Genomic DNA, 13,415 nt, shown 5'->3' with positions numbered 1-13,415 from the left:
CTCATAGGTAAACGTCCCAGTGCTGTGTGAGAGGGATGTGCTTCCCAGCAGGAACGATTGCTGCACAATACTTTATCAGCTTAAAGTCAAGGGGAGGTGACGACGGTTTATTTCTTTCCAAAGCCAGGGGTGGAAAGCTGCCAGTGGACTGCTTTAAAATCTATCAGATGTTTCCACATCAGCGCTCACTGTGGCTAAAGTTGCACAGGCTGTTTGGCTAGATTCAGCATTACAAAGGGAAATATTTCAAGACTTTTTTTGTTTAATTATTGATGATTAAAGTTCACAAAAATCTACTATCTCAAAACAGAATATCACAAACCAGTTCAGAAAGGATTTATGATGCTCATTTATGTACTCAGCTCCTTTTGCATAAATTCCTGCATCTATGCTTGTGTCATGGAGCTGATCAGTCCATGGCACTGCTGGGCTGTTATGAAGCTCTGGTTGATCTGATAGCAGCCTTCAGCTTGTCTGGATTGTTGTGTCTGGCGTCTCTCATCTTCTTCTGAATATTTTCCCCGAGATTCTCTACGGCAGGGGTTCTCAACGTTGGGGTCAGGACCCCATTGGGGGTCACAAGACACTGAGAAGGAGTCTCCAGATGCCTTAAAAAAACAGGAATATTTTTTAATCTGCACTGTTGCCATTTTACATCAATTTTGCCAGATTTCAATCCATTGTCATCACTTTTTTCCCACCAATTTTGCCAAAGTAACACATTTTTGCCACTAGAAACTCTTTTTTTTTGTCAGTTTTAATCCTTCTCCACCACTTTTTTTTGCCTGTTTTTGCCACTTCTAAACCACATCTCGCCACTCTCTGCCTATTGTTGGCTCTGTTGACACATTATTGCCACTTTTAACCCCCCTTTACCAGTTTTTACACCACATTTCACAATCCAATTTGCCCATTTTTGCCAGTTTAATCCATTTCAGCATCAGCTTACCCTTATTTTATATCAATATTTCATCCCATTTTGCAAATTTCCACCAATTTTGCTACTTTAATGCCATTTCAGCCACTTTTTTAATCCCCTTTTACCACTTAATATGCCCATTTTTGCTACTTTTACCCATTTATGATTATTTTTTGCCACTCTGATCCAATTAATGGCACTTCTAACCCATTTCTTCTACTCTTAAACTCTAAGTTCACACCTCTCAGCATTTTTTTGCCATAATTAACCCATTTTAGCTATTTTTAATGTATTTTAATTCTGTTTTAAACAAAAGGATTGACATTTTTAAGAGGGCTACTTACTGCACAAATAAATTAAAAAGATATATATTTCTTTGATGAGAGTCATTATGATTCAGGTTAAATATGAAATATCACAGGTTAACTTTACAATGGACCATGAATTTGCTGGCTCCCAGTTGGCTGGGCCATTTCCCCCCCTACTGGGCGGCCTTGTCTCCACATGACTATTCTAGAGTGTTCATGTCTGTGTTCAGCCACCTTCAGGTACAGTGGGGGTCCCCAGTCACTGACACCTTTATTTTGGGGGTCGTGGGCTGAAAAGGTTGAGAATCTACTCTACAGGGTCCGGGTCAGACCAGTTGGCTGGCCAATTAAACACCGTAATACCAGGGTCAGCAAGCTCGTAGTTTTGGCTTCACTGTGGGCAGGTGCCAAGTCCTGCTGGAAAAGGAAATCAGTTTCTCTATAAATCTCCTCAACAAGTGAAAGCATGAAGGTCTCCAAACTGTCCTGGTAGACACTGACAGCATTGACTCTGGATTTGATAAAGACCATCGGACCAACAGCAGCAGATTACAAGACACCCAAACCATCACTGACTGTGCAAACAGAAAACACTGGACTTCACGCACTGAGGGATTCTGTGCCTCTTAGGTCTTCCTCCAGACTCTGGGACTTTGATTTTTAACTGAGATGCTACATTTACTTTTAATCTGAAACTAGGACTTCGGACCACTGAGCAACGGTCCAAACCTGTAATTCTTGCTCATTTAAACTATTGTAAAGAATAGTTTTGCAACAAATCTGCCATTACAGGGTTCCTACACTTTTATCAAACTTAACCTTTTAAGACCTGAGCTGAAAAAATAGGTCTCTTTTTTGTGTGGAAAATGGTACAAAATGAAGTTATGTAAAGTTTCTGTTTACACTGGATAGTGATAATTACCTGCTTTAACGCAAACACCCAAATTTGAGGATTTCTAACACATTTAGTGCCTCTTTTTGATCAATATACAGTATAGTGATATATATTTATCATATGCAGCAAGCATATACTTAAATATCAAAATCAAATAAATACAGGGAAAAAAAACAGATTGGCTTCTAAAATTTAAGAGCAGTCACTTATAATAAGACATTAAGACTTTTTATGGCCTTAAATTTAAAAAGTCTAATTGAAGACTTTAGGGTCTGCAGGAACCCTGCATCAATACTTGCAACTAATGAGAGGATTTCTTATCAGACGTGAGAAACATCCTGCTTGTACCGACACACTGAGGAAATCTGTGGGAGAATTAAAACTCAGGAGAAAGTTTATTTTCTAAACAAGATGTTTTTATTTATTAATCATGTGTATCTCTTTATGCTGTCTTGGCAGCCCTGGTGCGCTTCTTTTTGACCACAACAGGCTTCTGGCTCTTCAGGATGGCGCTGGCACGACGCAGGGCAGCCTGGGAAAAGAATAGGACTGATTACTTTCTTCACAGGTATAGAACAAACTAAAAGAACTTAGAAACCTACGCATGGCTAACTGAATAAGTAAATCTAACCAGAGTGTGAGCTCACCATGCGCAGGTCCTTCCTGTACTTGTTCTTGCTGATGATGTGCCTCAGGCTGTTGAGGGTGGCACGGGAGTTCTTGTTGATGGTGATCTTCTCGTAGGAGCTGGCAGGTTTGTTCTGGCCTGTGCAACAACACGAACGGGACAAAAAAACACATTACCAATTTGACCAAATCAGGAGCAACGGCTCAAAAAAACCACAACTAATAACCTGACAATGAGAAGATGAAGTGATGAAGGTGCATCTGTATTCCAGCTGTGGACACACCCGACTAACTGCTATATCAGTATTAGCCGTACACCCATCATCATCATTATAATAAGTATTAGTTAACCTAGCTCTTTAGCTTCCACTGCTGTATTTATGGATACCAGTATTTCCCATTTAGTCATCACATTACTAATATCTGTGTAAGGGAGGGAAAAATCAGATTTTTGTCAGGATCTGATATGCCAATATTTAAAGACTCTTCAAAGCTGATACTAATATAAAAACAACTCTTTATTGTTAAGAGCACCAAGACTCTGCTGTGCAAGGAATAAGCTTTTATTGCAATAATTCTTATGAAACAGAAGATTTAGCTGGTGATCGGCTGAGACAATCATGACTAAGTGTTTGAAGTAACATTCTTTAAGAGTAAAAAACTTAACTAGATGTAGTTCAAACCTAAACTTCAGTTCTTAGAACCAACTTTAAAAATGAAGGAATGAGAATAAAGAATAAAGTTCAGCTGAGGCAGGTGCATTGATTCTGCTATGAACAGTATAAATTCTCTTGTAGAGTGGCAGAATTTCTCATTTCCACTGAAATCAATTGCCCTTGAGTCATTTTCTACTGGAAAATCCCTTGTTAACATTACTCTGGTTTTTACTACAAATACTACACAGAATATTACCTCTGTAGTCATAAATCTGTTACTATGTCTGTCACATCTCCCTCTGACTCCTCTCAACCTCTGAAGGTCATTGTAAATAATATAACAAGTACAGCCCAGCCACGCCCTATATTCAGTGTTTCTTATGAATCAGCACTAAACTATTTTAGATCAATCGATTGTTTCCATAACTTTACAGCTGATTTCAGAAATCCAGTCCACTTTCTGAATTCATAGCCTGAGCTGTTCAGCTCAAAATCCACTGGAAGTTAAAAACAACAAAAAAAAAAAAAAAACATTGACAGTCAGAGTGCCCTTTTTCCTTCAAAATCACCATGTATGGCTCATTTATCCTTCATAGTTAGATTCTAAAGTTCTTCAAATGCTGTCTAGTAGCATAATTTACTTTTCAAAACCCATATTCATGTCAATGATTCATGATCCAGAGTACACATTAGATGAATGTCATTGTTCATAGCAAGGTTATTATAGTTAATCAAAAACTAAAAGTCAAAAATCATTTTAGTTAAATGGAACTCAAAGAAACTAAGCTTTACAAAAAAAACTGTATAGTGTGCTTAAAAAACTAACTAAAATAAAATAAGAGACAAAATATCCTTAGTGTTAGTCTTTGACACAACCAAACTGACTGGGACCTACACCCAAGTCAGAGGAGTGTAAAAAGGCCTGATTTGATTGCTTAAGACTTCTAACAGTGGCAGTTTTATCTGGAGTTGTAGTCAAACGTCATCTTTAAATAATTAAAATGATAAGTGAAGAGTCGCCTGTTTTTAAAAATGCATGATGTTCACTCATCCCTGTCATGTATCCAAAAAACTACAACACTAAAACTAGTAAGAACAAAACTAAAACGAAACATTTTTGGGAAATAAAAACTAAACAAACAAATGAGCAGTAAAAACTAATTAAAACAACGGAAACTGAACACAGAACGTGAAAACGAAATAAAAAACTAATGAAAATCCTAAACTATTCTAATTTTTGGTCATAGTATACCACTGATTTACAGGAACAGGAAATAATTACCTGCACGCTTCTTCAGCACGACGACGACTCCCTTGCCATCGGCCGCTGGCTGCACACCTACCGTCTTCTTGTGCACCAATCCGTTAAAGCGGAAAGAGTTCCTGGACTTCAGGTTGTTGGGCTCCTGTCATAAAATACACTGAATTTAAATCCTGGCGCTGATCAGCTCATGTCACTGTAGACTGTTACATCGAAGACTGAAAATAAGGTGCTTGTTTCACATCAAGACCATTTCCATCACATTATGGGTTGGAAAATGATGATACAGATACAGAACAAGGTAACACATAATACATGCCACATTTTCCATTGTTTTAGTGACTAATGGTAAAAAAAAGTTCAGAAGTTAAAAAAACACTACAGTAATTCATTCGACAGTTTTACAGGCGACACACTCCAACAGTCTAAAATGCAAAAACATGTTGAGAAAAATACATTTGTAACAATGAAGTATTTGGTCAAGTTGGACTGTACGTAGGAGTTTACTGGCAACTTTTGGTAATGAAGAAAAAGAGCACCGCTTTATACTTGATGTCCCAGGGTATGTTTAAAAAGTCCAAAAAATTACTCCCCAGATCATTTCTTACCCACTTTTCCTTTATTCTGATGACAAACATCACAAGTTCAAGAAAATGTGGGAGTAAGAGGATAGGAAAGGAGAACGGAGTCCTCCTGTTTATCACATGAATTTTAAGTTTGACAATGAAATTCATTATCTAATTCATAGAAAGTAACGTTACAGTCATACTGATCGCCTCTTTTAATGAAGAGTCAACAGGCACGTTGCTTTAGATGAAGCTGACAGAAGTGTGGGTTATCTTTTCTTCTCTCCTTTGGTAAAGGATGGTCCAGTGCATCCTAAGCTAAAGGGCATGTTGTTGTAGGAAGCACTGAAGCTCCTTTCCTTGTCATTTAAAGCAGGGGTTCTCAAACTTTCTGGGGCTAGGGACCCCTTACAGGACAGAAAATCTTCCAAGGACCCCCACATAACCTTCACGCTGATTAAACGTGTGTTAACTGCCATTTTCGTTGCCCTTTCGTCAGAAAAAAATCCTTTGTTTTTTCCTTAAACTCGGCATGCTTTTTAATCAGATAATGCTTTAGCTTGGCGGCTTCATGGCTTCAATAAATCCGAACTCGAGATAGCTGCCATCATATTTTCTCAGCTTGGCTGGTTTGGGCTTAGCATCACTTGATGAAGTGGATGCGCTTAGATATTCATCCATTGTTGCTAGATGGACCTGCACACCATAAGCATCCTGAGCAAAGTGACTGCTGTGTGGCGAGTGATAGAGTCACCTGATATCTCACAATCACATCTCATTTTTTATCGGCCCAAAGCTGACTTATGTGGGAGTCAATGGTTTTGTAAGGTTGTTTTATGGTGCTGTGGTCCCTATATGAAGTTATTTGATTTTGAATAACATGGAATTATTTTAATAATTTATTATCACGGACCCCAGTTTGAGAACCACTGATTTAGAGAATTCAAACAGCCCCCATCATGGCAGACACTAAATAACTTTAGTGTCACTTCACTCAGCAAAAGGACGATTTGAACGGACCCCAGGACTAATGATTTTGTCAACTTGGTATTGACACAGATATCAATAATGTTTAATTTTTATAAGCATGATAGAGGTTTCAAATTCTGATAGTACAGCTTCAGTGTAATGTCATGTTTATTATGTATTCATTATATAATGTTTGTAGTTACAATACAATAAAATAACAGTGCATTGTGAGTCAAAAATCGGGGATTCCAGATTGCAGCTCCTACTATGTGTAAACGATCTAACCCAAATAAAACACACTGATGGTGTTGAACAAACCATATCCATTTGTTTGACTTCTACTCTCATATACTTAATGTGAATATCATCAGCACGTACAGTACAGCCTCCATGTATTTAAAGGCTAAACATCCAAACGCTGCTTAAATCCTTGTACAGCATCAGACAGAAAACTCACGGTGCTGTAGGTCTGTCCGTTCCTCTTGATGAGGAAACTGGAGCAGTTCCTGATGACCATCCACTGCAAATGGGACGACATGGTGAACCTGGAGAAGAGACAGGCACCTTTTAGTGAATTCACTGACGGAGCTTAACTGACGGAGCAAACTAAAGGAAACTTAAAACATGTCAGACGACTTTCTTGGACTGCCTGGAGTCATTCATGTTAGCTACAATCAGCTAACTTCACCTATACGTACGGTTTACTGTCATGTTTTAAGACCAGCATGGGATGAAGAACACTATGAAAAAATAATTCTAACTATAACGAAAAAGCTACTCGAGTGCTTTTAACTCTCACAGACAGGGGAGCTGTCACATTGAAGCAGTGTGCTAAGTTAGCTCAAGGGATGCGCGTGAGGCCTAACCTGGTCAGCGTGCTCACAAATATATCTTTATGATGTTAAACCGTACAGGACTTTCTATGCCACTCTGGTATACACTAAAATAAACATCACAACAATATCCCACTTTAGGCGGTTAAACACGGTTGGAAAGACACAACAAATGCAATTTAATGACCGGCTAAAGGCTGCCGAAGCGACCACGTTACCTTTTAGCGGAGGAAAAGGAACGGAGAGAGCGGAAACCGCTTTACGGTACCTCTATCACAGATCACTGCGCAACTGAGGCTACTAATTTGTAAGATACGCACAATTTAGCTTACGTTTTAGCACACCAAAATCAGACAAATAAAGGTATTTTCTGTTCAAAATAATCATTTGATTGATACCAGGTCTCTCTATATAATGGGTAATATATTTTTTGCAGGACTAGTTTCGGCAAGTGAAGCGGAGGAATATGACCACATCGCGACGGTATATGCTTGACGTCATAAATTTGCGCCTATGTTTACAGACAGCCGTGAGAAATCCCTTTATAAACTGCAGCTGCTTTAAGTCTTTCTAATGTGGTCTTATTTTTGATAATTACACAAGAGTACGCGAGGACGAGAACGGACAAAATAATAGAAACATTGGGTTTGATATTTCCCTTCTTAAAGATTTTTAAAATAGCGCCTTATGGAATTTTATGTCTATGTTTATCTAGATATTAATGTCATGAAAAGCGGTGAATCGACGGTTTATTCAGGTGATTAAATCATCCTTAAAAATGCCAGTCAGGCAGTTGCGTAGTATTTTAAAACATACTTAAAGTAATCATTCAAACATGGAAGAAGAAGAAGATCTGGAGACACTTGGTGAGCAGCTGTACTCTCTGATTTTCCCCAAACACAAGGAAATTGCTGGAAAACTCACAGGTGAGGTGACCTGCATGACATCTTCTGATTTTGTAATCATTAAACTTTTTATAGCATACAGATGAAGACGAAATTGTTAATCCCCTTGTGAAAATGCCATTTTTAAAAGTATTCCACAGGATAGAAATCAGTGTATACTTCACAAAAAGAAATGTTGATGCTCACAAAGAAGAAGAAGGATGTACTAAATTATCACAGCATTTTCAAGTGTCAAGAACTGAAATGAGAAGACATTTAAAGATAATCACACAGGCCAGAACAAACCGGGCAGATGTTGGAAGAGAAAGATTGTAAAGACTCAGGAAAGGGAAACGAGTGAAAGATGTGTCCAAAGACCCAAGAACAACTGCCAGACACTAGAGAAGGGCTTGGCCAAGCCAGGAATTGTTGTCTTAAAAGAGACAATCACAAGAGCCTTCAACAGGAATGCACTGAGAGGTTGCAGATCAAGAAAAACTGCACATACCGGATGCATGTCCTTTGGTCAAATAAGACCAAATAGAGCTATTCAGCATAGTTGCCTATGTTAGGAGAAAGAAGGGAGAGGCTTATAACTATGGGATGCACAGTATTATAAGCATGATATCAGCATTGGCAGATCTGAACATTTTTGCCGATATTTACAACCAATATTTTGACAAAAAAAATTAGTTTAGTTTTTGTTAAATAGTTTTGCTTCTGTGTCCACAGTAAAATAATGTAAACATCCAAAATAAAAGTAGGATATTTGGAAAAGTTGTGTTGAAAATCCCATGCTCTGTTTAACAGTGCTTGGGAAATACTTTTAAAAAAGAAATTTACACACAGGGGCTAATATTTTTGTTGTCAGGTGTGTAACAGAAATTCCCATTTCGTCTCCCTTAACAACATTTAATCTAAGTGGCTTTCAAAATACCAAATAAAGCAAAGATTTGAAGCCTGTGTACGTCCTCCAGGTATGCTGCTGGAGCTGCCCTGTCCAGTCCTGAGTCAGATGCTGCAGGATGAAGCTACACTCAGCACGGCTGTAGAGAAAGCCCTCGGAGCCCTGCAGCTCCCACAGGAACCAAGGTACAGAATACAGAGGGCCTGATATCTTAACTCTAGCAAACTTTTAAACTGTGAGTAGGCTGTGAAAAGTCCCTGTCTATGAGGTTGTTGCACATTTTGCAGAAGAGTGAGATAATACTCAGGCAACTGTATTTTGTTTACTCTCGCTTGCAACAAATGTAAATTGTATATACGTATGTCCCTTATTTAATTATTTAACTTTATTTAGTTTATATTGTTCAATTCTATTTTATTGAATTTTTACTACCTGTTGTGTTGCTGCAGTACCAGAATTTCCCCTCTGGGGATCAATAAAGTCTTATCTTATTTTGAATCAAGTTAAGGTCTGTGCTGTTTCAGGCAGTACAGATGTTCTGTGTACAAGTATAATTACCATTCTTGCACCCTTTACACATCTTGCAATCATACTATCAATGTACACAGACTTGTTGTATATAATCTATCAAGAGGTTGTACATATTTAAATCTTATTTTTTTGAATGTTTTCTGTTGGATTTATTTTTTGTATTTAATGTTTAATCCCTCTACACTCAGAGCCCAACTAACTGAAGTCAAACTCCTTTCATAAGCATCGTCCAATAAAGCTTATTCTGATTCTCATTCTTCTCCATCTCTTTGCAGCAAAGTGACATATAAAGAAGAGGATGATGTCTCTGTGTCCTCTGACTCCCTGGGGGAGCAGCTGTTTGAGCTGGTGAATGTTTACAACACCGGCCACTCTCAGAAAATCACAGGTAAGGAACCGTGCATCTCCTGCTCTATCATGAGATCAAAATGAAAAACTGCAGAATATTTCATGAACAAATAGCTCAGTTACATATATGTGCAAGAATGACTGTAGTGTAATGCTTTTCTTTTCTGCTCATAAACAGGAATGCTTCTAGAGCAGCAGAAAGATGTCGTTTTAAGCCTTCTTTCAGATCCAAAACTGCTGGAGGAGCAGGTGAACTCTGCCCTGAAAACACTTACGGAGTAAGTGATTAAAAAAAAAAATACCTACATTAGTATACCAGTGGCCACAGTTTCGTTTTTTTTCCATGCTCTATTTCTTCTCACTGTCATGCATTCATAGCTAAATCATGCATGCCAGATCTGAATAAAGTAGAGCTAGGAAACAAAATTAAACTCCTGCTGTTTCTCTTCAGGCAGAGTGTGGAGGAGACTGACATCAGTGACTTGTCGGATGCCGATGACACAGAGAGGTTGGGAGAGAAGCTCTTTTCATTGGTGGAGGAGCTGGATCCTCATCATGCCAGTGATATTACAGGTGCCTCTGTCTATAGTGGAACTTCCTGTTTAAAATGTCCATCTCTCTCTTTGTGAAATCTTTTGACTGGGTTATCATTATCACTGGCTTTAAAGGGGACATATGCAAAAATGTCTTTTCAGGCTTTTCTAACAAAAATATGCGCCCCTGGCCTGTGCACAATCCCCTCAAGTACCAGAAAAATCCATTTTCTCTCCGCCTTTCTTTCTCCACCTTTCAGAAAATGTGTACTGAAACAAGCCGTTCTCAAATTTTCCCCTCATGATGTCATGTAGGGAGTTAGCCCCGCCCCCAGGTTCAGTTGGCCCTCCCCACTTGAAAGAAAGTTCCACCCTCCTCTCCTGATTCTCCTCTCAGCTGCCAGCTGTGAGGAGGATTAGAAGAGTCACATCCATTAAGCCACATCCATTTCCTGAGAGGGGTGTGGTCAGGGGCGGAGTCAGACAGCTCAGGAACATTTAAAGCCACAGACACAGAAACAGCTCGTTCTGAGCAAGGCTGAAACATTGGAGTTTTATAGACATACAAAAATCCAATACTGGAGTGTTTTTTCAGCAACAAACTTCACAGGCATGTTTTGGGGACCTATGAGACCAATATAAACCTGTTTTAAAAGGGTAAAATATGTCCCCTTTAAGGTGCAGATGTCTGCACATCTCATAAGGACTATGGTAGGGATATTGATTCTAATCTTAGCATCTGTTTTTGTAGGTATGCTCCTGGAGATGGACCCCGCTGCTCTCCAACAGCTGCTCAGTGACCACACAATGCTAGAGGTTGCTGTTGGGAAAGCACAAGCAGCACTAGACACGTAAAACTGGACCGATTCTACTTGAACAGCAAGGGATATTTTACATAGAGACTAAGAGATAATATTTAAATGACTTTGGAGAATCAAATAAAATGCTGGAAAATGATAACGATAATCATATGAGTCACCCATGGAATAACCAGCTATTTTAGTTTTGTACTGATTTTTGACTAGACTGTGGTCAGTCTACTTTTGAATGCAACTGTTAATACTTGGAGAGTCGACTTACCTTTGTAAATGTAATTGACTTTTTCTACAGGTGCTGTCTATTGACATCATGTGTCCATCAGTTTTTTTTCTTGCCAGAGTGAAGTGTCAACTGATGACAGTGTTTACAAATGTTTTTTTTTTCCTTAGGATGTAAACGGAGTTGCTAAAATTAACAGTCTTGCCATAACATTTTTCAAAATTGTTGGTACTGTTCTTACCATATTGTGACTGTGAGCTGTTGAACTGTATTTGCTAAATCTTTTGCTAAATAATATATAAACCAAGAACATTTCAAACTTTAAGCCAATTGCCATGATTTTTGTCCAAACATTTTTCCAAAGGGTAATAACAGGAGCAGCACATTTAATCCAGCACTTTATCAGGGTTACACACATTTCATTAGCATGTTTTTAGCTCACTGAAGATTTGTTTTAAAACAGCAGAAAAGTTTTATTCTAATATGTTCATTATTGTTCCATCATAAGTGCTATTTGGCTTTGCCTTGTGCCTTTCATGTAGCTATTACACTTACATAGTATATTCTAGTTTTACTTCTCTTGACACTGAGAAGATACAGGGCTTAAGTATTTACCACCTTGGATGTTTTCCCCTTTTATTATTTTATAAATCAATCATGGTCGATATAATTTGGCTTCTTTTTAACCAAAAAAGTTACAAAAATCTCGTATAAAATAAGTGACCCCTTAAATTTTCACCCCTTTTAGAAAGACTGAACTAATTCAAGAGTAGTTAGGCTACTTGGTGCTTGTAGTCTCACAATAAGTTAAATGTGGATCATCGGAGTGCAGTGAATGTGTCTTCCAAGTGATTGTAGTATAAAGACACCTGTGTCTGGGAGGTCCAGTCACTGGTTAATCAGCATTCCTGGCTACCATTACACCATGAAGACAAAATAACACTCAAATCAACTTATAGAGACTGTATAAACTCAACTTAAAAAGTTTAAGATCAGGCTGTCCTCACAAACTGATTGAGTGTGCAAAGAAGGAGACTAGTGAGAGAGGTCACCAAGACACCTATGACTACCCTGAAGGAGTTCCAAGCTTCAGCAGCTGAGATGGAAGAGACTCTGCAGACAACAACTGTTTGCCGGGTTCTTCACTAGTCAAAGCTTTATGGGAGAGTGGCAAAGAGAAAGACACTGTTGAAGAAATCTCAGATTCAATCTGGACTAGAGTTCACCAAAAGGCATGTGGGAGACTCCATGGTCAAGTTGGACAAAGTTCCCAAAAGGGTGCTTTTTGGCCATCAGACAAGACGCTATGATTGGCAGATACCAAACACTGCACATCAACACAAACACACCATCCCCACTGTGAAGCACGGTGGTGGCAGCACCAAGCTGTGGGGATGCTTCTCAGCAGGTGGCACTGGAAGGCTTGTAAAGTTGGAGGGTAAAATGAATGCAGCAAAATATAGGAAAATCCTGGAGGACAATCTTATTCTGTCTGCAAGAGAGCTAAGGCCTGGGGGAAGATTTATTTTCCATATAGACAATGACCTGAAGCGCAAGGCTAAAGTTGCCCAGAAATGGTTTAAAGACAGCAAGGTGAATGCTGAGTCAAAGCCAAGACCTCAATCAAATAGAGAATTTGATGCTTGACTTGAACAGGGCGGTTCATGCCTGATCCCTGTGCAGCCTGACAGCTTGAGCAGTTTTGCAAAAAAGAATAAAGTAGAAATTTCGGTCCAAATGTGCATGTCTAACTGAAACCTATCCACGCATACAGGTGCCTCTACTAAGTACTGACCTGGAGGGATGAATATTTATGCTTTCACTTATTTTTCCTTACATATTTTCATTTGACATTTACAGAAAAGTTTTCTCTACAACATTAAAGACTTTTTTGTTTTATATTGTAAAAAAAGCCAAATTATATTAACCATTATTGATTTTCTAAAACAATAAAAGGGTTAAACATCCAGTGAAGTGAATGCTTTTTTAAAACAAATACAGAAACTGAACTGTTTTCCTCAAGTTGTGCTAATTTTCCAAACAAAGATGGCAGCAAGAAGCTCGCATAAAAAAGGATGCATCTTGAGAAACTTGGACAGTTTTATTAAATGCAGCATACTCTTTTCAAATAAATGTTTTT

At 38.5% G+C, this 13,415-nt stretch overlaps 2 protein-coding genes across 2 annotated transcripts; one reads left to right on the top strand and one right to left on the bottom strand.

Annotated features, from left to right (window-relative positions):
- Positions 1-2,516: 2,516 nt before the first annotated feature.
- Positions 2,517-7,313, bottom strand: rpl28 (ribosomal protein L28). Its single transcript, XM_041810191.1, has 5 exons — positions 7,253-7,313; positions 6,659-6,746; positions 4,688-4,811; positions 2,770-2,888; positions 2,517-2,654 (listed from the first exon to the last, which is right to left on the bottom strand). The coding sequence occupies exons 2-5, from the start codon at positions 6,737-6,739 to the stop codon at positions 2,565-2,567; spliced, it is 414 nt and encodes a 137-aa protein (XP_041666125.1). The 5' UTR covers positions 6,740-6,746; positions 7,253-7,313; the 3' UTR covers positions 2,517-2,564.
- A 242-nt stretch (positions 7,314-7,555) lies between these two features.
- LOC121525406 lies at positions 7,556-11,580 on the top strand. The gene is made up of 6 exons (XM_041811402.1): positions 7,556-7,960; positions 8,896-9,010; positions 9,632-9,744; positions 9,883-9,982; positions 10,156-10,277; positions 10,989-11,580. The coding sequence occupies exons 1-6, from the start codon at positions 7,870-7,872 to the stop codon at positions 11,090-11,092; spliced, it is 645 nt and encodes a 214-aa protein (XP_041667336.1). The 5' UTR covers positions 7,556-7,869; the 3' UTR covers positions 11,093-11,580.
- The last annotated feature ends 1,835 nt before the right edge of the window (positions 11,581-13,415 follow it).

The sequence above is a fragment of the Cheilinus undulatus genome, linkage group 17, assembly GCF_018320785.1.
Source record: "Cheilinus undulatus linkage group 17, ASM1832078v1, whole genome shotgun sequence".
NCBI classification, from domain to species: Eukaryota; Metazoa; Chordata; class Actinopteri; order Labriformes; family Labridae; genus Cheilinus; species Cheilinus undulatus.
Note: the sequence above shows the minus strand (reverse complement) of the source record. Positions and strands in the feature narration are given on the sequence as shown.

Excerpts from the sequence above, each read along its gene's own strand:
- rpl28 (XM_041810191.1), bottom strand. The coding sequence starts at position 6,739 with ATGTCGTCCCATTTGCAGTGGATGGTCATCAGGAACTGCTCCAGTTTC. Across the intron at positions 2,889-4,687 it reads CGTGCTGAAGAAGCGTGCAG|GCCAGAACAAACCTGCCAGC; the intron begins GTAATTATTTCC and ends GTTGTTGCACAG. Across the intron at positions 2,655-2,769 it reads ACAGGAAGGACCTGCGCATG|GCTGCCCTGCGTCGTGCCAG; the intron begins GTGAGCTCACAC and ends TTCTTTTCCCAG.
- LOC121525406 (XM_041811402.1), top strand. The coding sequence starts at position 7,870 with ATGGAAGAAGAAGAAGATCTGGAGACACTTGGTGAGCAGCTGTACTCT. Across the intron at positions 9,011-9,631 it reads CAGCTCCCACAGGAACCAAG|CAAAGTGACATATAAAGAAG; the intron begins GTACAGAATACA and ends ATCTCTTTGCAG. Across the intron at positions 9,745-9,882 it reads CCACTCTCAGAAAATCACAG|GAATGCTTCTAGAGCAGCAG; the intron begins GTAAGGAACCGT and ends GCTCATAAACAG.